Source organism: Galendromus occidentalis, unplaced genomic scaffold (assembly GCF_000255335.2).
Source record: "Galendromus occidentalis unplaced genomic scaffold, Mocc_1.1 scf7180000075612, whole genome shotgun sequence".
NCBI lineage: Eukaryota > Metazoa > Arthropoda > Arachnida > Mesostigmata > Phytoseiidae > Galendromus > Galendromus occidentalis.
This window is the reverse complement of record NW_003803602.1, coordinates 1650772-1676800: the sequence shown is the minus strand read 5'-3', so window position 1 is coordinate 1676800 and position 26029 is coordinate 1650772. Positions and strand designations below refer to the sequence as shown.

At 51.5% G+C, this 26029-nt stretch overlaps 4 protein-coding genes across 4 annotated transcripts; 2 read left to right on the top strand and 2 right to left on the bottom strand.

Annotated features, from left to right (window-relative positions):
* The first annotated feature begins 6079 nt into the window (after window positions 1-6079).
* On the top strand, window positions 6080-11472 carry Pfk (ATP-dependent 6-phosphofructokinase). Its single transcript, XM_018640262.1, has 9 exons — window positions 6080-6549; window positions 7688-7840; window positions 7956-8246; window positions 8337-8597; window positions 8793-8951; window positions 9021-9709; window positions 9806-10204; window positions 10321-10409; window positions 10942-11472. The coding sequence occupies exons 1-9, from the start codon at window positions 6459-6461 to the stop codon at window positions 11117-11119; spliced, it is 2310 nt and encodes a 769-aa protein (XP_018495778.1). The 5' UTR covers window positions 6080-6458; the 3' UTR covers window positions 11120-11472.
* Window positions 11473-12568: 1096 nt separating this feature from the next.
* On the bottom strand, window positions 12569-15532 carry LOC100905702 (serine/threonine-protein kinase RIO3). The gene is made up of 3 exons (XM_003737707.2): window positions 15038-15532; window positions 13959-14450; window positions 12569-13868 (listed from the first exon to the last, which is right to left on the bottom strand). The coding sequence occupies exons 1-3, from the start codon at window positions 15096-15098 to the stop codon at window positions 12931-12933; spliced, it is 1491 nt and encodes a 496-aa protein (XP_003737755.1). The 5' UTR covers window positions 15099-15532; the 3' UTR covers window positions 12569-12930.
* Window positions 15533-18485: 2953 nt separating this feature from the next.
* On the top strand, window positions 18486-24046 carry LOC100908762 (centromere-associated protein E). The gene is made up of 13 exons (XM_029111966.1): window positions 18486-18583; window positions 18894-19244; window positions 19363-19838; window positions 19939-20170; window positions 20286-20426; window positions 20545-20832; window positions 20945-21168; window positions 21299-21669; window positions 21869-22236; window positions 22522-22837; window positions 22978-23056; window positions 23200-23333; window positions 23741-24046. Exons 2-13 carry the CDS (start codon window positions 18894-18896, stop codon window positions 23854-23856), a joined length of 3096 nt encoding a protein of 1031 aa, XP_028967799.1. The 5' UTR covers window positions 18486-18583; the 3' UTR covers window positions 23857-24046.
* Window positions 24047-24472: 426 nt separating this feature from the next.
* LOC100908622 (histone deacetylase 9) lies at window positions 24473-25880 on the bottom strand. Its single transcript, XM_003737805.1, has 5 exons — window positions 25635-25880; window positions 25257-25549; window positions 24942-25156; window positions 24720-24836; window positions 24473-24582 (listed from the first exon to the last, which is right to left on the bottom strand). The coding sequence occupies exons 1-5, from the start codon at window positions 25878-25880 to the stop codon at window positions 24473-24475; spliced, it is 981 nt and encodes a 326-aa protein (XP_003737853.1).
* Between the last annotated feature and the right edge of the window lie 149 nt (window positions 25881-26029).

The following is a 26029-nucleotide window of genomic DNA, read 5'->3' as shown; positions in this document are numbered from 1 at the left end:
CGTCCCCCCAGTCTCCCAACAGACTCGAGGAGCGTACGATCCTTAGACCCTTGAGCGACCATGCATTGGAGAGAGCGCGCGTCCGTTCAAGCCGAGTTGAAGGTCCACTAGCTACTGGCCTCGCCACGAGCCACGAAGACATCCACGAGCCACGGCGGAGACGGCGGGGGGATTCTCCTTTCTCTCTCTTCATTCACTCTCTATCTCGCTCATCTCTTCGCGCTCACGTAGAAACTGAGGGATGAGCAAACAGCGGTGGCGGGGGCGAAGGCCGCGCCGTCCGCTAGCCCGTCTGCCGCCGAAAGCGCCGCCAACCGCCACTTCAAATGGGCGGCTAGCGCCCTCCAGCGATCGTTCCCGCTGACGAAGTTTTTCTGGCTGCGTCGCACGCCGCTCCCCGGTTCGGAACGAGCCCTGCGAGGCGAGGCTAACCGTTGTCGACTCTTGATTCTTGATAGACCGCGGAGAGATAGATACAAATTGAGCGATCATAACGGTGATTCCTACCGAATCAAAAAGAGTTGTCATGGGTCGCCTTCGACAAATATTGCGAGATCCGATTCAAGTCGCAAGTGATTCCTTCGATCTCCGCACCACCGACGCATAACACTTGAAGCAGAGTGATCGGCTGTCGGTCTCGGGGGCCCTGCATCAACATGTGAACGGCGTTCAAGTCACACCATCAATGAAGAAATCTGCGAGGTCGACGACGACCAGTTTCCCCTGAGCGGTATCAGTCACCTTTGTGGAGGCACTTGGGAGTTGTCAATCGGCCCCAAACTCGATAAATATCGGACCCCATCGCGGGGTGACCTGTTCCGCTCGGCTTGGCCCACGGTAACGTGCGTTTTCTGTATTCAACCCATCTGACTCGATCCTCTTTTGTGCTTCATGCCTTGCGTGTGTTCAGATCATTCGCGGGGATGAGATAACGAGAATCGAAAATGAGCTCCGGAGAGCCTGCCCCCTCATCGTTCTCCTCCCGGACCGCTCTCCATGGGAGTCTCGGGGTCGTTCTAAGGAGATTCCACTGTAACTGGAATCTGTGCTCCTGGAGTAATCGGATCTCACAAGGCGGGAGGGAATGATATTAGACATCATTTTCCTTTACAGCGGCTCCTAGGGAGAAAATCGGCGTGCTCAAAAGAAATTCGCAGCTTTCGCGCGGAGCAAAGACCATCATCATCAGCTTCGAACAAACATTCACTGATGGCATGGAACCAGGAAACGCGCGAAGAGCTGAAAGAAATCTTGTCCTGAGGAACTGACAGCGCGTGGTGTCTCTCCTCTCGCTATCCATCGGTGCTCTTAAGATCGCCTCATCGAGCAGATTTGGCCGGTGCTCGGTATGCGACTGCGTAAAAGAGCCATCAGTACGGGAGGCATAGGGATACGTTTGATGAAACGAGCTGGAATCATTGGACTGCGCTCAGGGATTCGTAGTGGGGAGCCCACGGTGGTATAGTTGGGAATTCTAGGGACGGCAACATAGATTTATCGAAGCCTTGCATCGGCTCCCTCAGGGAAGAGACTCGATTTCGGAAATACCGTAAATATTCTAATAGACGGGCATGCCCGTTTTCTTTTCGATCCACTCGAAGGTGCCCGTTTTTTTCTCGAACTACTTGAAGATGCCCGTTTATTAGAGACTGTCCGTCTATTTCCTGTATACCCCAGAAGATGCCCGTCTATTGGAGGGTACCCGTCTTTTAGAATACTTACGGTATATCATTCTTGCGATATCGACTCCGCGATGGTGGCGGCCGGCGAGAGCCGTCCGGGTAAACCTGGAGGTCAACGTTGGCTTGAGGGTCATGCAGAGCTTGCGCCACGAACTCATCCAGGTATCGACCATTTTCTGTCCTCTGCTGAGTGGGGAAGGGAAAGATCAGCTAGAACCTCATCGTGACGGAGGACAGGGGAGACGTCGATAGGAAGCTCGAGATCGTACATCTTATCACTCCGGGTTCCCTCTAGGAGATCGTTCGAGAGAATCGATTGGAAATTCATCTAGGAAGAGGGTTACTTAATTGGGAATTACTCACCTTAGTTTCCTCGGCCTGGATCAGCGGTGTTGTCGCTTTAGTAAGGTCAGCTTTCCCCTTACATTTGAGAAAGACCGCCTTGGTATTCTCCGGGGATGCTGATAGCGCTCGGTGTATCGGTGTTACAAAAGTGACAGAGGGCTTTCCCATAGATTTCGGTGGTAAATCGTGGTTATCGTCAATTTCCCTCACCGGTAGCCATCGCACAAATTCATCACTATGTCATCATACTGGCGGCTGCGACCTCCAACTTTTTTCACCCACAAATCGATCATGAATATCGGAAATCAGATTGGCGATCATCCTCGTCGAGTTTCCGCTCACCGTAGATTAACAACTCCATCATTCATATCATGAATATCTTAGGAATCAAGATAGACAAAAATAATTCCCGCGCTTGAACTTTGGAACTACGGAACGAAATGTTCCGAGTCAAACTTGGTTTCAAGTTTGTTCTATCATGGTAGGTCCGGTCCCCTTCCTGGGGGCAAAGGCTTGCGGCTGCAGGCCATACACCTCGGATGGGATTCTCGAGAGTCGCAAGCGTGATCTTTTGGTTCGATGATTCTCAAATACAACTCGAGTTGTGAACGATAGTTGTGCAAGGGATGTAGCGAAGGGTATCGATGAATGGGAGAGGAGCTCAGGGTCGACGGGGGAACAATCGACGCCCGCCACTGCTACGGATGAGAAACCAAAGATCAGAGCTCCTCCACATGATATAAGCAAGGTTGACATGGCCTTGGTCTCCCGAGTAGAGCGTCACGCCGAGTGAACTATCAAAGACCAGGTTCCTGAAGCGCAATCCCTGTTGTCTGGTCGTGACTCGATAGTCTTGTCTAGACTTTGCAAACAACAGCGATTCGGAATAACCGCGATTACGGTTTACCGCAAATCGGGAGAGCCCAGCCGCGTTTGAAACCGCAGATCACCGCAGTGGCTCTGAGGTCTTAAGCCAAAGACGTAGGCCGACTCGGACTGCGCAGAGATGATGGCGAGGACATCCTCACCAACGAGACTCTCGCGACCAACTCATTCCAGGGAATCACAGACTTCGAGATATGCATCCTTGTCTGATTACCTCCCCGCCCGGTACCAATTATCCGTAGACAAGCCGCGCTAATACATAGTCCCCGCATTGGAGGAGGTCTTGACTTGAAGAGTTATACGTGAATCAAAATTACTCAGCAGTCGCACGATCATCGCCTCTGGAATCAAGGTTCAATTCCTTCATGAGAATCTGAACAGAGTCATTTTCCACGAGGACAAGCTCAAGACCAAGAGCTATTCGTGTATGTGTAACGTATCACGCCCCCAGTAGAGTCAAATCACACGATTGTATGAGGAGAAACCTGTCGCAGGATGAAAATCTCCTCTTGGGTTGACGACGAGAGCCTAGCCCATTGTTCTCCCAAGGGGAAGGGCACGACAGTGAAATATCCCTACGGCTGGACGGAAGTCTGTGAGAACGCCGAAGGGACATTTCTAGGGAAAGTTGGAGGAGCGTGCCGTGGATACTTGCTTGTCTGAAGGGGTCGAGCTCCTGCCTCCATTCCTCTGTAAAACAGGCCTCCGTCTCGCTCGAAAGATCAATCACCGGCCGAGAGACAGCGAAGACCGAATCCCAAGTAACGGCCACCGGGAGGGAGAACTTCGAAGGAGAAGATGCCAGAGTATCGGGATGAGGGACACCGAAGCTGGCCCAAGACAGTCATGTGTATATATGAGAGTCGAGGAGCAAGGACGGATCAACTCAACTTCGGGGCTGCCAGCAAGTCGGTTCTTGCGAGGCGCCCTCGCATACGCCTGTCGCCACGAACGGAGAATCGAAGACGACTGGTGTCTATTACGCTGAAACGAATCCGGGGGCGATAGAATTGTCGAGAGTCTAAAACACCACGCCATCGACAGCCAGAGTATTCCGCCCCGGGTGATGCAGAGTGCTTTCGGAGGGTCCTCCGAGAACAGCGAATTTTCTCGCTCCCAGTGCCGAGTCGCTAGCTGGGGTGGTGACCAGAGCTCGGAAAGCAGCGTCAAGACAACTCGCCCTCCCTCCAAGTCGATGTGCAATCGTCATCCCGTACGAACAAACGTGGAGGAGACGACCAGCGAATACTACTGTTCGGGAGAGAGTCCGCTTCCGAATGGATCGGTTTCGTTCGCGAGATCTATGTGGACGAAATATTCAGCTTGTCACCGCATCTCTCCCTCTATCGAATATGTCGTGGTCATCCTCGTCGAGCGAGAAGGCTCTGCCCCCCCGTGTGCCACGCACTGCTTCCGAGTAAGACTCTCTCCCCAGACTTTTCCCTGTCCCTCTAGGTACTTTCTCGAGTTACAGGGCGTCATTCGCTGCTGCTTGGACTTATCTTGAACCGGTAGTATTCGTTCCTGGACCTTTAGACTCGAGAACCCCTCTTGAGTCCGCACATTTCGCAAACCCTTGGCGGGGTTGGATCGGACTCCTCGATACTCCTAACTCCGATACCTCGCTGAGCAGCTTCCCCGTGTTTTTCCGGGACCGTGTTATAGGAACTGAATCAATGAAGTGCCTCGAGTTATCCGGGTGAACAGTGAACACTTATCCGTGATGTCCTCCCCTTGGTATGAGGGGAAAATTCTTCTGTGCTATCGGGTAGTTCTGAACGACCCTGATCTTTTTCGTATGTTTCCTAAAATTGCTCAGGATGGCCTCCTCGAGTATTTCGTGGTCGGCTGGCCGATCGCCCAGTATCTAATTTCTCAGGGTTTCTGGTCCCTATACTCGCTTGGGCTTTATCCACCATGGCTTTCGGTTCCCCTCCGGCTTTCGAGATGTTCAGGTCAGTCCTCGACTCGATTTATTGAACTCAGTCAGCTGTAATCAGATGATTGTCTGATATCAATGTCCATACCCCTGAGTTCCCCGTAGGCTACCTCGTTGCATAGTACATGGAAGATGACAGCGTTCTCCCGAATAAATTGCCTTCATATTTTTCCGATGTGTGTTATTTATGACGAGCCGATTCTCGCTCGCGGATCCGAGCCAACCTCTGGAATCTTCCAGTTCTGCGAATCGCTCCATGCGCGCCTTCGAAGCACCCCCAATGAGTTCGTGCGAGTCTTCGCTGCATTCTTGGTGCAGGTACTCTGACCTGTCGTCAGACAGCTGACCATTTTGTCGTCCTCTTTTGTAGGCTACGTATACCGACACAAAAATCTATTCCGCCCCGGTTCGCGTCCCTCCTCCTCCTGGGGATATCACTCGAGCTAGATCCCTCGGATGGGGATAACAGCCCCGGCTTTCGCGGGTTTTCCTGCTTTCCCCTCGCGGTCGCTTTCGAACAACTCGTATCGAGTAATTCTAGTGGGACATTCTTCATTCATGAGCCAATTTTCATTGGCGATCATAATTCCTACCCCCCCCCCCCTCCATCCGGAGTGGAATCGGCGGGTTTCGCCGTTATCCCCGGTGAAGGGACGCCCCCGAATGTTTCGAAGGACGAGACGCTCTCTTCTGTCTTGTGTGGACCAGGTCCCCACTAGATGTAAATGTATACATAAATGTCTCTTGAAGGTCTGTGTCTGGGCACGCAGTAAAGCTTGATTTCCCATGCTGATTTTCTAGGAGCGTGATTAGCGTATCCGTCGGCTTAGCCGGTGAGCTGCGACGGCAAACTTCCGCCCGCTATCCCGCATCTATCTCCGCAGGCGAGCTTAGAATTCACTAGCTGATTGCTGGTGAGGAGACATTCCTCCTTCCAGCAGTGGACATCGCGAATCCTCATCGGAGCCAATGTGACTGAATCTCGAATCATGCACCAGATATTACATACTTGCAGCGGGACGTGTCCCCTTCTGCATTGCCCGCATTCCATGTGTGTTTGTCGATTTCTGAACAACAATGAAACTTCATCAGGGTTGACACGACGAAAACGAGCCCGGCGCTATATGACCCATTCTCAAGAGTTGCACGTCGCCCTACCCGTCCATCCATTCATTCATCCATCCGTCCGTCCCTCTCGGCTCTCGCGCGCTTCCTCCACACCGTCATCTGAACAGCTGTTCGCTCTCGAAGGTCATTAACGGTGTGAAAAGCAGCTCTGACTCCGTTCAGTGATGGAACCTCTCAGCGAGGGTTGTGATTGATTGAAGCGCAGAAAAGAGTGAGGTTCCTCAGTGCGGTAGCAGACGACAGACGTATCCCTTCCTCTCGGTAGTCATCGTCGCTAGTGGTGAAGGAGTCGGAGAACCACTGCTCGTGAGCCCACCACTAAGCCAGTCAGGCCGCTTGCAGCGCTCTGCACGTAAACAGTAGTGCAAGGTTAGACGGAGGCAGCAGAGGAGACTCAGAGAGCAACTCTGGGTCTACCACTTTCTCGACACCATCCAGAGTCTGAAGACGGAAACACTCCTAGTTCTCCATCGGCGAACATGAACAAGACCGTAGCTACGAAGGGGCTCAACCCCGGAGCTCACAAGGGAAAGGTGATAGGGGTTTTCACCTCCGGAGGAGACTCCCAAGGTATGTTACAGTGTTCTATTCTAGGCTACAGATTCAGTGCCTTCAATGGGTGGGATTCGGTGCCCACGTCCAAGAATCGATTTTCCATGAGCTTCTCTGAAGGTCACACTGTGGCTGAATGTCATTGCGGAGTCGCTGGGCCGCGCGGAGGAGTTCATTGCCCCAGACAACGTGCTGCTGTTCGACAACTTCTTCGAATTCTCGGCGAAGAGTTCTGGGAAGCCGGCGACAGACGGCTCTCGTCGGAGGCCCAGAAACGATCTTCTGCCCCAGCTGCAGACCTGGCTCGTTTGCAGGAGCAACCCATTAGGGATCATGTGATCTGATCGCGTCGCGGTCCCACATGTCAGCATCGCTTGCGTTCCGAGATGTGGTTTCGACGCCCGAAAAATTTCTATCCGGGACTCCGACAACCGCGCCGAGCTCGAGACCTGTTGCCGCACTTGGCACAAATCCGCAAGAAAGGTGTTTACAATTCATCGTGAGCGCTGCCGTGACTTGGGCGATGGTGCATTGTCTTTGCTGTCACTTGACCGGATGGGTTCATCGCCGATTGCGGCGCACATCGCCCGAATCATCCGCGGTTCGAGCGGGACGCGCGCCTGAGCGAGCGGCATTCTTTCATTCATCTCTCCCGGGATGACTTTCTTGTTCTCGGTCCCCGAATCGGACGAGAGCGTCCTCTTACAACACGACACCACAACGATGCAGTTCCGAGGGGTCGGAAGACTCATCACAGACCCGTGGGAGATGCTCCGCGGGGTAGATTGCGGCAAGAGACCGGATGGGGTTCGAAGAAGCTCGAGAGGAGTCGAAAGTCGTCGAATGCTAATTTAGTCTCCCCTTCCGTAGTATGTAGTCAGTCGATGATCCTTGACCGGGGGTTTTCGCCAACTCCGCACGGAACAACTCGATGCTCTAGATAGGACAATGTTTGGGCGTAGCATCTGGGTTCCACTATCCCAGAGCTCTTCTCATGGAAAGCATCCGTTGATTGGGAGCGGGGTGCTCTACGGAAAATGATTACGAGGACGATACCGCCGTCGGGGTGGGTCGCGCCCCCCCGACTCCGGAAGACTTCTCGATCGGCAGCCAACAATTAGCTCGCGAGAATAATTACGGCGAATCTTGATTCAAGGTATGAATGCCGCAGTCCGTGCAGTTGTCCGCATGGGATTGTACTTGGGTGCCCGAGTTTTCTTCATTCGAGAAGGATATCAGGGAATGGTCGATGGCGGAGCCATGATCGAGGAGGCCACTTGGGTGTCAGTCTCGGGAATTATCCATAAAGGTAAGGTGTCATATCTCGCACTCGACGCCAAGGTCTGCCACCTTAAGCTCCGTATAGTCCAGAGTGTTGATTGTTTGTTCCTCTTATCTCCACTGTCGTTGTCCCAAAAACACAGGTGGCACCATTATTGGTTCTGCTCGATGCAAGGACTTCCGCGAGCGGCAAGGACGTTTGCGAGCGGCTCATAATCTAATCAAGCATGGGATAACAAATCTGGTGGTTATCGGAGGAGACGGATCACTAACGGGAGCGGATCTCTTCCGTCGGGAGTGGTCATCAATCCTAGATGAACTCTTGGAAATCGGAAAAATTACACCGGATGAACGCAAGAAGTACTCCCATCTCAACATTGTGGGCATGGTCGGCTCTATCGACAACGACTTTTGCGGAACAGATATGACAATCGGTACGTTCACCGCTATGTCGCATACGGGTGCTTGCCATTGCCCAATACGATGGCTCTCATTCATCTTCGGAGTCTCCATCCGCATTTCAGGCACGGATTCGGCTCTGCACCGTATTCTGGAAGCTGTCGACGCGATCGTCACCACGGCATCGTCTCATCAGAGAACGTTCATCCTCGAAGTTATGGGACGGCATTGTGGATATTTGGCCCTGGTCGCAGCTCTCGCCTCTGAGGCTGATTTTGTTTTTATCCCCGAATGGCCTCCCGAGGGTAATTGGCAGGAGATCCTGTGTACGAAACTCCTCCGAGAACGAGAAGGGGGCCAACGATTGAACATCATCATCGTCGCGGGTGAGTTTGCTTCGATACCGAAGACATTCCGCAGCATGAACATTTGATCGATTCTCTGAATCAATGCCGAGGGAGCTCCATGTCGAAATCCGAAATCAGAACCGTGCAACGTCGGTCTCTTCTCGGGAACTTTCTTTCGCCGGCCCCTGTCATTCGCTCGGGTGACCTATGCCTAATCTGACCTCCATTCCCCAGAGGGTGCGATGGATCGGGAAGGAAAGCCCATCACGGCGGACGACGTCAAGAAAGTCGTCGTCGATCGTCTCAATCAAGACACTCGAGTCACCGTCCTCGGTCACGTACAGCGCGGAGGGTCACCATCAGCTTTCGATCGAGTTCTCGGCTGCCGAATGGGTGCCGAGGCCGTCCTCGCTCTATTCGAAGCAACGCCAGACTCCGAAGCGTATGTCGTTTCGCTCGCAGGGAATCAAGCCGTGAGAGTTCCCCTCATGCAATGCGTCGAAAAAACTAAAGAAGTCGGGAAGTGCATGGCCAATAAGGATTGGCAAAACGCCGTCAAGTTGAGGGGGACCTCTTTCGAACGCAACTTGCTCACCTATAAAATGCTGACCCGACTGAAACCACCGAAGCTCAACAATGAAGGCAAGAAGGGATTCATCATGGCCGTCATGCACGTTGGAGCCCCATGCTGCGGCATGAACGCCGCCGTCAGGTCTTTCGTACGGAACTGTCTCTATAGAGGTGATACAGTTCTGGCGATTCACGAAGGCATCGAGGGTCTCCTCGAGGAAAACATAAAACCTGTTGAATGGCACGACGTGGCCGGCTGGGTCGGTCAAGGAGGAGCGTTCTTGGGTACTAAGAGAACTCTCCCTGAAAAACAAATGCCGAGGGTCGTCGAAGTCCTGAAGAAGTTCAACATCCAAGGACTGCTGGTCGTCGGAGGCTTTGAGGGCTTCCATGCCGTTCAGCAATTGGCCGACGCGCGAGCAACTTTCCCGGAATTGTGCATTCCCATGTGCGTTGTGCCCGCAACCATATCCAATAACGTTCCTGGCACCGATTTCTCACTCGGAGCCGACACCGCGCTCAATGAAATCACTGAGATTTGCGATAGGATCCGACAATCTGCCCAAGGCACAAAACGGAGGGTGAGCTCAAATTTTCCGATCATGAAGCATGATCGCGTTCCAGACCCTGATCATTGATGGAGAGCGGGAGCTCCTTATAACCTTGATTCCCTGCAGGTATTTGTCGTGGAGACAATGGGTGGCTATTGTGGATATCTGGCGACCTTAGCTGGTCTGGCGGGTGGTGCGGATGCTGCCTATATTTTCGAGGAGAAGTTCTCAATCAAAGACCTCATGAACGATGTGATGCACATGCAGGCGAAAATGTCTGAAGGAGTCTCGAGAGGTCTGATACTCCGCAACGAAAAAGCAAATGAGAACTACAGTACCGACTTCATCTATCGACTCTACTCGGAAGAAGGAAAAGAAATCTTCTCAACCCGCCAGAACATCCTAGGTCACATGCAGCAAGGAGGTAGCCCCTCTCCTTTCGACAGAAACTTCGGCACCAAAATGGCTTCAAAAGCAGCAAACTTCCTCGTCGAGGCACTCAACAAGGGCCCTGAGTTCTGCAAGGTACTCACTGTTGGATCGATATTTCGTGGCATTCCGAGATTTCAATCCCTCTATACAGTCCGGAGATGCATCTGCCGCGAAATTTCGAAACTCATTGGATCATTAAATATTTGCAGACACCGGAATCGGCGGTGCTTCTGGGACTGGTCAAGCGTCAATACCGCTTCACACCGATCCAGGACCTGAAAAAAGACACCGATTTCAAGTGAGTTTTGCCTCTGATCTTTTTTTAACAGCCTAACATGATTTCGTTGTAAGCATGCTTTGTCTACGGGGCTCCGGTTCCTTTGCTGGACCGCGCCTGCGGTCCTTCATATACCTAATCCCTCCCTTGGATCGGGTCCGCCACGAGGAACCAGCACTCGTGCCTCCGATTCCGTTCATTTAGCTGATGCGAGCTCCGGGAGGGTTTTTTTCTTGGGTTTTTCATCTGGCAGAGCTAGTTGTGTGGTCTAACACGAGCTCTTTTTGGCCTTATGGACTTAGACTTAACGGTTCTGGTTTGGGTTCACTCTGATAGCGACGATATTATAGCGCGGTCCGCTTTTGTCGACTTTAATTTGCCCACGGCGCCTTGACTCCGGCATGACCCGTCAGACAATCCGCTGCTTGCTTTGGTGCCAACCACACTCACTGCTTCCAATTATCGGTGAGCCTGAGCCTGATTCGCATGTTTTCTCCTAAACACTGCCGACCTGAGTCGGATCAGGAACGAACAGTAAAGAGCTGTTTCTCAGGACTCGTCTGCCAATCGACCAATGGTGGCTGTGTCTCCGGCCTCTTCTCTACACACTGGCGACGTCGGTTGCCTACCTGGAAAAATCAGCCGACGAACGCAAGAGAGCCGCGCTCTGCTTCAGTCAATCGATCGCAGAAGACATTGCGGAAGCACTTTACACCGAAACGTGCAACTAGAATGATCCTCAGAGCCCAGTGGTCGGTGCTTAGTGGAGGGAGTTTTCGCGATTCCCAGCCATCAGAATCTCTCCGACACGAACACTTCCAGCTAGCTTAATCACTTCGGAAGTGGCGAGAAACCGATATGATGAGTGGACAATAATTACCCTCGGCGATATTTAACTAATTTAGATTGAACCCCTTCGGGCGAGATCCACATCAGGATCGACTCAGAAACTAGAACTCGAATTCGATGGCAGAATAGATTCGCTTCTGTAGAGTGGTTTCACTTGTTACTGATGGAATTACACTCTGTAATGAAGTGCTTTCAAGAAGTGAACACAGATTGGACACTGAGATTATTATTATAATACGGCAGCGATGGTCGTTACGCCACTGGCCATGTGCGTGAAGTGCGTTTGTTATTTCTTGGGGTGAGTAAGTTCCGGAGGAGTGAGCTATTTGAGGATGTCTCTGATCTGAGGACTCGCTTTCGGTTAGAAGGAAATTGCGGCTATCGCCAGTCGACTTCTTGTTGGGGTCACTCCTCCCCAATTCGACATACCAGAGGAATAAATTGATCTTACGTTGGGAAGATGTATTCTCTCTCTATCCTTGCTAGACTTCTACCTGGTCGGTCTCGGATGAGATTCTGCGAGGCGGCCATCTATTGGGATACTGGCCGTCACCTGGGTGGCTGCAAGTCATTGTCGCCGAGGACCGTTTCTGGGCTTTCGCTACTTCGAATTCGCGATGAGATGGGGAATATCTTTCGAGAGAGCTAACTAAATGTTTCATACGATCACTGCCCTTCACAGATACCGCGTCTGGATCCAGAAGCCATGGTGGAAGAAGTTGAGACCCGTAGCACGAATCCTCGCTCGACACACAGTGGATTTCTGGAAGCCAGAGCAAGCTTCTATAGCTTCCCTTCACGAAGTCTACCGTGCGGACACTGTCTGAGTTATGAAGCAAATCATAAAATAAATATTTGTTCGTTACCTTTAAGACTGGATTGGCCGTTTGACTGAATCGCGAAATCCCGCGCACGCTTTCAAGTTCCTCCAGCTCGATGAGTCGTGCAGCGGATCCGGTCGCGCACACCATCGAGCCTCACTAATCCCGCCACATCGATAGATATCGGTCCGCACCCTCCGAAGGAGTGAGAGGAAGGTCTCAACACCGGAGACCTGAACAGCGGTCAACTTCCGCCGTAAGGTCCTGGGAGCATTCTTGCAGGAGTACCGCATTGCAAACGATTCAAGGAACTCCCAAGGGGAGAACGGTCGTCGAATGATACGATACAGGTCCCGCCGTCCTGCCTCATCTCTGCGGGGATCTCAGGGAGGGAGCGCGGCATGTCGCATCGCCGAAATCGGCCACCATTCTCAGTCTCCCCTGTTCCGCGTCGATGTCAGGCGCTATGAATTGATGCAGCTGAGATGCAAGCATTTCGCGGAATTTTTTTAACAAGTGAATTTTATTCAAGAAGATCACGACGACCGGGAGGTCGCCATATTTTCACAGATTATAGACATTTTGCCGAATCATCGCGAATATTTGTATGGGCACAGCGTCGAGTTTACTCTCTTTCTGAGATCGAATGCATCTTACGCACGAAGGAGTCAGCTTTCGGAATGAATGTTCTTCTTGTAATAATAATAATAATGATAATAGGATAGATATGCGGGTGAGTAATCACGAAAGCTGACAAACTCCGATATTCATCTTTGGCTCCCTCTCCGGACAATTCATGGGGCACGAGTGAAACTTCGACGCTGGGCGCATACACTATAGTCCGAATGGAAATCTGGTTGTTCATCGGGGTTCTAATCAGAATCGTCGGCCAAGTTAAGGAGGTGGCCTGAGTGTCTGAACATCACCTCGAACTCGTCGCACTGGTGGCATGCGTCGTCTTTCTGGAAAAGGTCTCGCTCGCGGACGAAATTACGGATTTGCGAAAGCAGTTCGGCGCCCTCGCCGGGCAGCTCTAAGCCGCACACCTGTTGGAACAATTCCTTGGGTGCGGGCACGTTCTCTAAGCCGCTTCTGCGGAAAAACTCGGTGATGTTCGTGCAGTCGCGCAAGAGGAATTCGAGCGCATTCGGATGCAGCCTGTCCACCGCCTGGGATACGTCAATGACCCATATGTTACCGAGATGCCAGAGAATGTTGTACTCCGAGAAGTCGGCGTGGACGAGTTTGCAGATCTGATAGAGTTTCTTTATCACGTCGCAACATTGGATAAGGGCTTCCTTGAGCTGTTCGCGGTTCAGGTTAGCGTCCCGCAGCTTCGGAGCAGGTTTCCCCGCGAACCCGATGAAAGTCATGACCAAGACATGTTTGCGCAGGATGACAGCTTGGGGACAGTTTATGCCGGCGCGGTGGATCTTCTTCAAGTTGAAGAGTTCTTTCTCAGCCCAGACGAGAAGAGTTTTGCGATCGTTGAGTTTCCCGACACGATCTTTGAAGCGGAAATCGTCTTTGATATATTCGGCGCGATTCTTGAACTCATTGAGTGTGGTCTTGAAAACTTTAATGGCGCATTCCTTGGGGACGTTGAACTCCGTGGTACTTCCACCCTGAGCGTGGAAAACCGTGGACTCCTTGCCGGTGGAAATGCAACCGTTGAGCATTTCCAGGATGTCGCGATTGATCAGCTTGAAAATCAGGAGACGGGTCGCCGCGTCCATCGTCTGTTCGGCCGTTGCTTTTTCTTTTTTGTCGTGCAGACGTGACGCTCGACGCTCCTCCATCTTGGAGTGGACTGCAGAATGGAGGAATAATTAATATGGTCAAGGTACGAACACAGCCAGCACAGAATTCCATATCGTACGCAATCGATTAATTCGCCTACCTCGGAGCGAGTTATAGACGCTGTTGTTGAGTTTCATGTCGAAACCGGCGCCGTCACCCGTCGCGATTGATGATGTAAGCTCCATGACTTTGCAAGCGTGTTTCCGTCCACACATGTCAGCATCGTGTTTCGTTTTGATCGTACCATCCTGGTCGCGGGAGAATCCTCGAAAACCGATCGGAGGATTCGTCCGCTGTTGAGTAGCGAAACGATCGACGTCCCGAGCCTCGTCGTCGGAGTCCGAGTCCGGGGCGATCGAATCGCCATCTCTCAAGTTGCGTTCGCTGTCGCGATTCTCCACTTCGATTTTCAAGGCTTCTTCTCCGTTAGCTTCGCGATCGAACTGCTCCTGGAGCATGCGGGCCAACATGAGGTCGTCGTCGGTGTTCGGAGGCGAGTCTTGGAGGCTTGGTGACTTGTCGATGGGGATCATCGATGCTGAAATGAGCTCTTCTTTCTCGAACTCGCGTGCCAACTCCTCGCTCATAACATCTGTGAGAGGCAGAAGAGAATCAATACGGAACCTGGAGTACGGGAGTCTCAATTCCGACTTCCCGCGGCACAGCTCGGAACGTTCTCATATCCGAACACAAACGCGCTCGAGGCGAAGGTAGTCACCGTTTAGAATCGGACAGAATTGTCCCGAGCCTGAGGGGAATTTTTCTATCCAAGTCATTGGGAGGAATAGATGAGATCAGAAACTGTGCGTTTTCCACCAAAATCGGTGCTCCCACGAATGTAATCTGAAGCAATGACGGAGCCACGGCACAGCCACCGACTATACTAGCGATTCGACTTTGTCCCACTGGATGGCTTACCGCAGCAAGGACCCTACTTGTCTGGGCAGAGCTCGCTCATGGCGAAAACGACGACCACAAGGAAGAGAAATGCTCCGGTACCGAGCCAAGTCGAGTTTGGTTAGGAGTTTCCACCCCCTGGATTGAGATCCCCTGCCTATGACCGGCGGAAATACACATTTGGGGGAACCCGTCGGCAAAATCGCATGGGAATCGACCGTCAAGACCGGAGGGCCCGGGGAGCTTGCTTCGCCATCGCGTCGTCCCAAGCTTCCAACTCACCGTCAAAGAGAGCCGCCGCTGGCTGGGGTAGCTTCCCCCAGGGGCATCCAGAACTTGTCATGCCGAATTTTGTTGGTTTCCTCTCCGTCAATTTCGTCGTTGCCTCTCCTCAGATTTTCCCGATTGTTGGATTTCAAACGCGGCCACACAGTCTTCCTGATCTCGAGGTGTTGCGTCGAAGTTGATTTTTTAGATTTATCGGGTCGATTGAACAAGAAAAACTTTAATCACGATTTAATATTGCAGATCTAACACCAGATTTCCACTTGAAAAAAATTTAGCGACACGGAATTGAATAAATATGGTGGGACAAAGCCCAAAAGATTTGCATTTATGCGGCCATTGCGGAAGGTTTTAGGGTATAAGCTATATATAATATATAGCTTAAAATACGCTGGTGTGCGCGTTTGAGGCCGCAATAAGCTTAAAAAAACTCGCAAAGCGATCGGACGAACACGTTCAGCCGCCGAGCTTCAGCTCGATGTGGCGTGATACGAGCAGAGCAGCCAGCTCGTTGCAACAAAGCTGTCGGCTGCTGATGGAACTGCGCGCGACGATTCCCCCGCCCACGGTTCGTCGGTCCCTCAGTTTCTGCACAGCAAATGTCTTGAGACATCGGTGATTCTGCATTGCATCCGAGCAGATTCATGAGTCTCTCGCATTGGCCGTGAATCAATTCACTCAAGCTTCGAGGGGATAAACATGCGGTAAAGGAATTCAAACCGATCAAACGCGCGAACTCCAAACTCCGGATGATGGGAGAATGAGCTGTCGCTTCCGTACAAAGCGAGTTTTGATGGTCATCTTCCGGACTGAATCGATTATTGTCGACGTGAATGGTCACAACGACTTATTTTCAGCCTTTGACTATCCGGGAGATCTCACACGGAAGAACTCAACCTTTACCCTCGTGTAGTCATGTGCTCTTGGCCAGTGGCAAACCGCCGATGATTTTTGATTAATTGATTACTACTCTTGCATATATTTACTGCAGCTCTATCGCTCTTGCGGGTCCTCCCGCTAGAAATACTACACACGGCTCGACTCCGCGAAGCTGTTGAGGCTACCCCTCGCCGCAAGGAACCCAAAATCTTATACGCGGAATCGAATCGCCAGGAAGGCTTGTGAGGGACGACGCACTTCCGGGGAAGAGCGCGGAAAGAAACTGAGGATACAGCGCGTATCATCGGAATGAGTATTTGAAAACGACGCCGACGCTTCTGGAATATCCGCAATCGGGATTATTTCGACGGAACCCTTTGAAAAACCTCCCGGACCAAGACACGAATGATTAGCGTCCCGCATTTGGAAGGGAACCGTCATTGATTTTATGCTATTCGTTCTTGGTGCTCTAGGTTGCCCAACTAAACCATCAGGGGAGTAAGGAAGTAAGTGACGATGAGAGAGTATCAAGGAAGCTAGGGATCAGTGGAGGCCCTCACGAGGTAGGAGCTTCGTCGGCCCCAGTATCCATGGAGCCAGCGTCTGCAGCGGGAGTTCAGTGAGATCTGTCGAGTCGGGGCAATTCGTGCGCTCAAGGAATCGAGTCGGCAAATCGTGGCATGTCGAGGCAAGACGCGGCAATTGTCGCGAAGTTTCCGCTTGCCGCGACTAATCTACATCTCCATTCACCAATGACGGTACAAAATGTGAAAGAATTCACAAGCTTGGAGCGACCTTATATCAATATGAGGGAAGACACACTACATGCTGATTCAGACTCGACGGAAAAAGGTCTGCAGCTTCCACTGCGTGGAGTCTACGATCGACGGAGTCAGCTGCGAGCTGCGATGTTCGACCCAATCAATGTTATCCTCTCATCATCTATGGTAACATCCACCCGCTGTTGGGCTTGCGAGCTGATATCCTGCAAGTCACATGAGATCGTGACCATCATCGTGACCACGACCCCAAAGCTGTCGTACTCAAGCAATATGGTGAGGACTGCCCACCGAGAGCAATTTCAGGTGACGGGGACTTTCTGTAGCCTTGTCATCGTAGGACTTCAGGGAGGTTACTTTGTTCCCTCAGTTTTCGCCAAGAATTCATTCGTTCTGGAAAGAGAGCTCCGGTGTAACTTTCGACTTATTTGCATTTGCTCAATTGCGATCGAGAGTCGCCTTGGTTCCGACTTGACTCCCGATGATGAGCCCGTAAATGCAGTTCTCATCGGTGTCGACGCTTTCGTTGCAGTATTGAAAGGAGCTGACGTCTAGGTAAGACCCTTCGACGTTTATTCCTTGAAAATGAGAAGCGAGCGTAGCGGGATGGTCATCCATTTTGAGCATCAGATCAACCGCCTGGGAAAACACGAGAGAGTTTGGCGTCACCTCAGAGCGTTGTCTTAGCGCTCACAGAGTATGTTATCGACGCAGAGAGTGACAGTTGGCGTCCATTGAATGAACGAAATAAGACATTGTACCGGTCACCACGAACGCGACTGAGTGAGATGTGGGAGAAATTTTATTGTAGGCAGCACATGGAGTGCCACCGGGCGGAATTTTCCGGTATCCCGGGAGAACTGAGGGACGCCGCGTTCCTCAGTGGTACTGAATGTGTTAAAACTAAACGAAGCCTTATCGGTTCTCGTGAAATGATCCGAGCTGGGGGCTGATAGGGCTGAAGGACCGAGCAGGAAACTCGGTGACCCTAGAGATCGGCGCGTAACATTCGAGGGTTTCACATTAGGGGCTCATATGACTCTTATTCTTGTAATTCGCCCGCTCGGGTGAACCTAATTTCCGTTGTTTCGCCGACCCGCCGAAGGGCTTCTCAAGCGGATCTCTCGTGCCCTTGAGACGGCAGTGGTGGGTTACGGACGACACAGGAGTAAGGTTCTGGTTTCGACTGCAGAGATACGCCACGGATCATGGACACTTGATATTCGATATCCCTCAGATAAATAAACACGCGGACCCGAGAGAGAGGAGGAAAGTGAGCTCCGCATGCGCTAGATTCTGCATCTGGACGAGCGAAGAAGCATGATATGTGCAGCGGACGAACACTGTCTCTAGTGCTGCCTCCTCAGCGCACTGTCCGCGGAGGTATCCGATAGAGCTCTTAATCATTTCGTTCTGGGATAGCTTGATACGCTGAATGCCAAGTTTCTATCACCCGGTTCGCAATCCTCCTGTAAAATATAATTCATCCAAGAGAGATCTCCAGTAGAGTATCTCATGTCAGCGGACTGGGTAGTCCGAACAGCGCACCATCGAGGGAGGGGGAGCACGCAACGCTTCCCATGGGAGTGAATCAAGCAATGAGGCTTGAGGAATTCGGCCGCTGAATCGCCACGGATGTTTCAATGAGCTTGCTCGGGTTCGCGGACGTTCTTTGCGAAGGTTTCCCGATCTCAGCGGACTCGTAGAGAGAACATTCGAAAAATCGCGCGCTCTCACGTTCGAATCGACGGAGTTTCGAAGTGCTGATTGGCGCTAAAAGATCCCAGAACAGTGATAGTCGAGTTTGAATTTCCACGGACATCGCGACTCGGACTTTCGACTCGATTTGTTCCCGCGATTTGTGCCGAATGACATCCCTTCCATGGTGAGTACACTTTGGGGAGTTCCGAGAGCGGCGTTCGCGGACGGACTTGTGTGAAGGAAGCCAAGCTTCGAATTCGAACTCGAACCCACCGGTTACCGAATTGGGCAGACCTTCTACCGTAACTCTTATCAGAGCAGGATTCTCGCACACTGTGTGCTCCTCTTCGTTTCGGAGCAAGTTCTGCGAAAATGATTCCTTTCCCCTCCGTGGGCTTCTAGCGATCTCGAGCTACAGCGAGAAGTTTCCACGGATCAGGCGTTGGAAATCCGACGTTATTAACGGTGTATCACAATGCGGCTCCTTCTTCCAGATGACCTCATCTAGCGATAGTATATCCGTCGCCGTGAGGGTGCGTCCGCCTAAAGATGAAAACGACGTGGAAGAATGGATGGTTCAAGACCAGGTCATCTACGCGGCTCGGCCGGAATGCCAACAGAATGTTTTCGCGTTCGATCACATACTATCCCAAGAAAAAACGAATGCCGATGTTTACGACCAGGTCGTCCATTCAATAATCACGTCAGTCATGGCCGGTTATCACGGGACGGTTTTCGCTTACGGACAAACATCGTCCGGCAAAACTCACACAATGATGGGCAACGATCAGGATCCTGGAGTGATAAAACGAGCCATCGCTCAAATATTCGATAACATTCATAAAGTGAGATAACTCTTCGAAAACGACCTAGGACCAAGAAGATGATCACAATCGTTTACATTCTAGATTATTCAGGTCCTGGTTGATTATCATAATCATCCCATGATGGCTCTCCCCATAGGCGACCGATCGAGAGTTTCTCATCCGAATCTCCTACCTGGAAATCTACAACGAGCAAATACGCGATCTGCTGAACACCTCCAGCTCAGCCAACCTCCAGATCAAAGGTCCCGACATGGCGGTGGCCGGATTGACAGAACAGGTTACGACGGATGCAGAGCAGATCTTCCACTACATGACCGAAGGCGACAAGAACCGCCATGTCGGTTGCACAAACATGAACGAGAGATCTTCTCGCTCGCACTCGATTTTCCGAATCACGATCGAATCATCGAATCGAAATTCAGAAACGAATAAAAGAGACGGGGTTCGGATCTCGCAACTGAATCTCGTCGATCTCGCCGGTTCCGAACGAGCGACTCACACGGGAGCTACGGGTACGAGGCTCCGGGAAGGTTGCCATATAAATACGTCACTGACGGCGCTCGGAATCGTGATCCGAAAATTATCGACCGGGGAAAAACACATCAATTTCCGGTGAGTTCTGCGTGGTCCATGTCGTGACGATTCGGGACTCGATTTCGGGTGGCGGGAGTTCTGCATAAATCGAGGAATTCACGCGAAAGTTTTCTTGCAGCGACTCGAAGTTGACGAGAATTCTGCAAAACTCCCTCGGAGGGAATTCCCGCACCGCGATCATCTGTAACATCTCTCCTTCGGATTACGAGACGAGCTTGTCGACTCTGAGATTCGGTTCCGATGCGAAACGCATCACGAACAAACCGGTGATCAACCAGGTTTTGGCGGAAGATGCCAGTCTGCTACGGAAACGAAACAAGGAGATCGAGTCCCTCAAAGCGCTCATCTCGGCAAGTTCTCAGTTCTTGGATATTCATCATTGGCTCGAGAGCCGATCAATTTCACGGGACGAGAGTTTTTAGAGAGTTCCTTGAGCGTCAAGTTCTGACCAAATCCCTATTCCAGAAAGTGGAAACAGGGAAAGAGCAGCAGCTCAAAGAGAAAGACGACACGATTGACAAACTGCGGAAGAAAATCGAGGGGCTGCAGAAACTCGCTATCGGCGGAGAGCTGCCATCATCGGTCTCTGATCGAAATGCTTCAGCGGTGAGTTTCAAGAGAGCCCAAGCTTCTGCAGGCTCATTCCGATATTCAGTCGTGTTAAACATTTGACTTGATCCGTCCTTGAAGTTTTGAAACGAAGGGTCTACTATCGCAGATCCAGAGTCGACGGACTGACACCCGTCGTAGAGAAACGTGGTGTCCAGGTCAAATCGCTGCCACCGCCACGCCGGCGAAATCGGCGATGCTCGACCTCACGAGCGTCCACAACGACTCGTTCATCGCGCGATACGGCGCATACAGAGAAGAGTTCGATTTTTGCACTCCCGCGAGGCCCCGGAAACGGAAGAGCGAGGAGGCATTCCCGAAGACCGAAGCGAAAACCACTCTGAGGGAAGAGGATTCCACTCGGGATGAGAACGCTCCTCCAAATCTGCGGGAAGAGCTCGAGGTAAATACGTAGGGCTCATGTGATCGGAATCGGACGGATTAAGGAATACGGATTAAGGGACTGAGCTCAAAATTCGAGGTTTCCGAGGGCGTACTTTTATTTGAACTTGCAGGAGGCTCGACTGGAGATTGAATCTCTGAGAGAGGAATTGGAGTTTTTGCGTAATGAGAAGGGCTTGTATTGTGGCGGGTCGTGCACCCCAGCAGCGAAACGAGTTTGTCTCGACTCTAGAAACGCGGCTACCCCGATTCCTGAAGCACGACCAGACCTCAGTCAGATCCCTGAAGAGGAGAGCGAACTGGAAGAAGACAGTCCCTTCGGAACGAAGCTCAAGATGTACGCGCATCCCAATTATTCGATGGAAAAACGAATTTCCGAACGTCGAGGTCGACTGCTCGGGGGCGGATCTCATCGGCGTAGAAGAGATTCATCTCTGAGGTGCTCAATAATTTCGATCTCCCCACAGCATGGCAACACCGCGTCAGAAAATCCAAGGCATGAGATTGGAAAACCGAATGCTCAAACGCACCCTCATGGTATCGAGCTCTTGCTCAACCCCTGCGCCGTCTGAGGACACGGTGATGACCCTGTGCAACAGATCGGTGCCCACGGCTCCTGAGGCGAAACCCGAAATGTCTGATGCTGCCTGCCAGTGCGAGGAGCTCAACCATGACGAGGAAGAGAGAACCGACGCTGTTCCAGAAACCCACCGGAGAATCCTCGTAGACGCTAGCACGTCGCCCGAGGCAACCATAGAAATCAGCTCGCCGGCGTTCGACACTCCGCTAAGGACACTTCAAAGAGTTTGCAGGGACTCGATACCGCTGATCGACCTCGGTACCCCCCGAGCGGTCAGAAAAACTGTCTTGACTCCTGCGCGCTGCTCTGAAGTGTCTTGGCTTGATACGGAAAATACTCCGACGCTGCTTCCCGCGAATGTTCGCGATGTCGGAATCCAAATAGAGATCTCCGAAAGTAAGACTGCGGTTCTCCGATTCGTCATTGCTATCCTCCGAAGCTGATTTATTGTTTGTAGACGCTAACTTCATTGCCAAAGTCCTACAGGTGTCCAGGAGAGACGCCGAGACTTCGATCTGTGGTTTGGCCCTGGACATCGGAGAAGCGGAAACGACCGACGAAACGTTACGAGATCAAACCGACCAGACCGAACTCGGAACTCAAACCGTCATCGTCCCTTGTGAAACCGTCGAACGAAGTGAAGTAGAGGTTCAAACGGATACGGAGCCTGTCATGAGGAAGGCTGAAAAGGCCGATGCTGAAAGTCAGGCCGAAGTGAGCACTTTTTGCTGCGAGATACAGGCGAGCGTAGCAACTTCGGATGCCGAGACCTCGGTCCCGATCATCGCGAGTGAGGATGCATCCACTCAGACATCAGATGGGAAGGTAGGAGCTCTTCTTCGATCGCGACTCAGTCCGAGCCTCGCGAAGTCGTTCGATGCTTTCCGTTTCCCCCCGGTCCTCGTCTGGCGCACAGTGATGAGCATCCACATTTTCCAGGCCACACCGCCACGATCCGCCATAAATAGATTTTCCTTCGTTACACGTTGCATGGCAAGTCCCGGCTCGGTATGTTTCGTTCGCGTCGAATTCATAGAACGTGATGTTTTCCACATGCTCCCAAAACTAGCTCGGAGAAGAGGCCTCAATTTCGACCCATCGGAATTCCAGGTGTGTCCGACGGATGTTGGTCGCGGACTGGACGCAATATTGGGTGATTCTGAGAAAGACTGTCCGAAAGTCGTGAAAACCCACGAAGTTGGGGTTCAAGTTCGTTTCGAAGAACTGTGGGTCATCAAGATGAAGCTCGAACAAGAAAAAATGGCGCGCGAAGAAGCTGAACAGAAATTGGACGATGTGTGGAAGGAACGGACTAAAGTCGTGAATACAAACGACAAATATCTCGAATACTTCAAAGCACATGGGATAGACCCGATAAGCGTCATCAAAGGCCAGGTCGCGGATACAGTCGGCTCGAGGAAAGGCAGTGAGTGTGGAGACCGCGATTTACGATATGCCATTCTTTTACCATGGAGAATTACCATCAATTTAAGACATTTCATTCGGTTGAACCCCGATTCGCTATCGACAAGAGATAAGCCCAAAACTGAGGCATCGTTCTTCTAGACTGCGCCGCAGATGATGTGGATGCGTTGAAGAAAAAATACGATGCTTTGAAGGAATTCTGCTTCCGCCATCCCGACATGTAAGATAGCCCAAATTTCGTCTTCGGCCCCCAGAAGGATCTGATGAATGCTCTGAGAAGCTGGGAATTGTCTCATCAATTTTCCGATGACCTCCGTCCCACTCCCTGTGCGTAATATTTACGGTCTTGAATAATCATTCCAGAAAAGAACGTGTGCTGAAAGATAAGGTCATTGTGCGTCATACGCCCCAGAGCAAGAATCGTATGAAAGAGAACGATGCGAAAATTCACAAGGAAACTGTGGCCGAAAGCGAAAACCTGGAACCGTCAACGTCCGGTACGTCCCGAATTTTCCGAACCCGAGCTTCGACTCCATCCGATAACCATCCCCGAAGTCCGGGAGAAGTATGACTTGTTCCCTCTTCCCCACCTTCTGTCTCGTCTTGAAAGAATCCCTACGGATCTGTGGCGCGGCTGATGAGCGCCAAAGTTCAGCCGGCCCTGGCTCCACTGAACCCCTTTGGACATTTTCTGGAGAAGGATGGGACCATGAGAATTAAATCATTTCCTCGAAGCGCAGCAGGTCGCCGAATCAGGACTGGCGACTTACCGCTCGAAACAGCGTCGATGTGCAGAAGCTGATGCAGATTTGCTCTCGGCGGTACTCCGCTCGTTTCTGAGACTCTGACCGCGGAACCGACGAGGGCTCCTGGTATCTTTCATCGACTCTCGAATTTCCCGCAGGCAATTCCAGACCCGGAGCCACTGACAGACCCTTGGCGGAGCTCCAAGATATGCAGCAATTCAAAGGAACTAAATACTTAGCCGAAGCAGACCCAGGCGAGTGTAAACCCTCGTGAGTGCTTTTGCAGATAGGAGGTACCCACGTAGTGACTCCGCCAGACTCGTCGCCGCTTAGCGATTCCGATGAAGTCCGTTCAGCGGAATCTCGAACTGGGATGTATATACAATTTGCTGGTTAATATAAGGCGATGTGTTTGTACAGAGTATGTATATCCAAGACGTGACGTGTATAAAATTGGATTTAGTGTCAAACACGATTGTTTCATTGCGCTTTCAATCATTCTCTTTTCCTGTTGCGACCCCGTTGACCTGCGTTGAGTCTCCAAGATTCTCGCTGTTCTTCCGCGTACGACCGACGCGAGGGATGCGAAGGGAATCTTTGCATCACGAATTTTATTTACAGACTTTCGGCAAGACGAGCTCTGCGAAAAGTTACATATACAGAAGATCTGAGACTTCGGACACAGCTTGATGGGAAGGTTTTCACAAATAACTCCCTCACATATACTCTGGGACACTTGATTGAGAATTTTCCGGACGATAATCCTATCGGCACCAGAAGAAAACAGACGGAAAAATCTATAAAATCCAAATGGTTTCCGTCACGATTGCCCGGTGAGGAGGATGGGGGATTCTCCTCGAAAGCTGAAACTTTTGTACAGATGCGCAGGGTCACTGACCCAACAGCATAGAAATCATCTGAAACATTTCGTTTTTCCGTTGCTTCGGGAGTTCTGGGGCTCCTCCCGTGGGACGGCATCGCGCTTCATCGACAGGAACATCTGAGAGGAAGAGCGCCCTGTGAGTGTCCGCTCTTTCTCCATAGGTTGGGGACAGCTGATGCCCGTAGGGAAACCCATACTGTTAATCTGTCATTTCTGCGTCGATCCCATCGTTGACAAGCATCATCTTCACTTACGGCAGTTGATGTCGGCTTTCTTCAGTTTTTGCTCGGTCTTACTGATTGGAGATAGCCGACCTTCCATGACTTTTTGGCGAAGTGAGGATTTGAGCTTCAGACTGAGGTCTCCGGAAGCTGGAAGCGATGTGATATCATGGAAGCAGAACTGACGGATACAAACTTTGGAGAGAGATATTGAGCGTGTTCCTGAGGGTCGCGTGATTCCCTCAGCTTACTCACCCGGTTTGCTCCCGAGTACTTCTTCAGTAGTCGCCTTCGCAGGTGGGGACTCGCTTCCTGAAAGAGAAGATGTCGTGCTCCTTTCGGACGAAGACGATTTCTGCCTCGGTCTCTGAACTCCAGGCACTACTTTACTTCTAGTTCTTTGTTCCTGTCGCTTCGCTAAGAATTGTTGGAGTTTCGCTCGCACTTCTATGGAGGCTCCGGAACCGTTCCTGAGGTAGGGATAAATTATCAGTGTGTCCCCTTTTTTCCCTGTCACGGGGCGGTATTCCTCGGCGTCGTGGATATTCTTCCAGGATAAAAGCTTCTTACTTCTTCGGTAGAACGACAATTTTGGGCGCAGGAGACGTCGATGTCTTTGGAGCATTCGTTTTAGTGGCCTTCGCTGCTATCAGGGAACGCATACGTTCCTCCTCTTCGAGTTTTCTGAGAACGTCTTTTTTGGGACATTTCGTGGCGGTCGGAGTCGAGCTCACGACGGGAGCTTCCATCTCATATTCCTGAGGGATGACGCTGACCTCTTTATCGCTCCCGTGGCCGGAGTCGCGGTCCTCGTCGCTGTGTGCTGATGAGTCGCTCCTGGTTTTGTGACTCTCCATGTACATCTGAAATCGGTCGCGCTCATGAAGCGATCTACCGAGTCACGACAAATCGACAGATGTTTCCTCCGTTGATGGCTCGGGATCTTACGCGTATTCTCTCAGAAAGGTGCTTCTCGTGCTGTTGCTGAAGATGTCGCTGTTGGAGTTGGAAGTGCTGTAGGAGGATCTGCTGTTGCATTTGTTGTTCTTGTTGGAGAACCAGAATCTGTTTCTGTAGTTCGAGCTGCACAGCGCTCACTTCTTCCCGCAAGGCAGGATCGACTACAAGCGCCCCTCCCATCAAGTATTCTTGCGTGTCAGGTCCCCCTGCAAAAGGTTTATGGAACAGAACCATGACGTAGAAATTGTGCAGCGTTCTCCCGCGAGGAATACTCCCTCCGATTACCGAGCGAGAAGACCGCACTTACGGCGTGATTCAAACGATAGTTGATCGATGTTGCTGGGGGATCTGTTGTTTCCTGAAAAAGAGAAACCAGTTCTCGG

What these genes read in the sequence shown, in the direction of transcription:
- LOC100908762 (XM_029111966.1), top strand. Translation starts at nt 18,894, where the DNA reads ATGACCTCATCTAGCGATAGTATATCCGTCGCCGTGAGGGTGCGTCCG. An exon ending in CTCAGACATCAGATGGGAAG is followed by an intron (nt 22,237 to 22,521) that starts GTAGGAGCTCTT and finishes TCGGAATTCCAG; the next exon opens with GTGTGTCCGACGGATGTTGG. An exon ending in CCTGGAACCGTCAACGTCCG is followed by an intron (nt 23,334 to 23,740) that starts GTACGTCCCGAA and finishes AATTTCCCGCAG; the next exon opens with GCAATTCCAGACCCGGAGCC.
- Pfk (XM_018640262.1), top strand. Translation starts at nt 6,459, where the DNA reads ATGAACAAGACCGTAGCTACGAAGGGGCTCAACCCCGGAGCTCACAAG. An exon ending in AGTTCTCGGCTGCCGAATGG is followed by an intron (nt 8,952 to 9,020) that starts GTGCCGAGGCCG and finishes TTTCGCTCGCAG; the next exon opens with GGAATCAAGCCGTGAGAGTT. An exon ending in AAAAAAGACACCGATTTCAA is followed by an intron (nt 10,410 to 10,941) that starts GTGAGTTTTGCC and finishes GCTGTTTCTCAG; the next exon opens with GACTCGTCTGCCAATCGACC.
- LOC100908622 (XM_003737805.1), bottom strand. Translation starts at nt 25,880, where the DNA reads ATGGTTCTGTTCCATAAACCTTTTGCAGGGGGACCTGACACGCAAGAA. An exon ending in ATTGTCGTTCTACCGAAGAA is followed by an intron (nt 25,157 to 25,256) that starts GTAAGAAGCTTT and finishes TCCCTACCTCAG; the next exon opens with GAACGGTTCCGGAGCCTCCA. An exon ending in AGTACTCGGGAGCAAACCGG is followed by an intron (nt 24,837 to 24,941) that starts GTGAGTAAGCTG and finishes CATCGCTTCCAG; the next exon opens with CTTCCGGAGACCTCAGTCTG.
- LOC100905702 (XM_003737707.2), bottom strand. Translation starts at nt 15,098, where the DNA reads ATGACAAGTTCTGGATGCCCCTGGGGGAAGCTACCCCAGCCAGCGGCG. An exon ending in AGCGGCGGCTCTCTTTGACG is followed by an intron (nt 14,451 to 15,037) that starts GTGAGTTGGAAG and finishes TGCCTCTCACAG; the next exon opens with ATGTTATGAGCGAGGAGTTG. An exon ending in CGTCTATAACTCGCTCCGAG is followed by an intron (nt 13,869 to 13,958) that starts GTAGGCGAATTA and finishes TCCATTCTGCAG; the next exon opens with TCCACTCCAAGATGGAGGAG.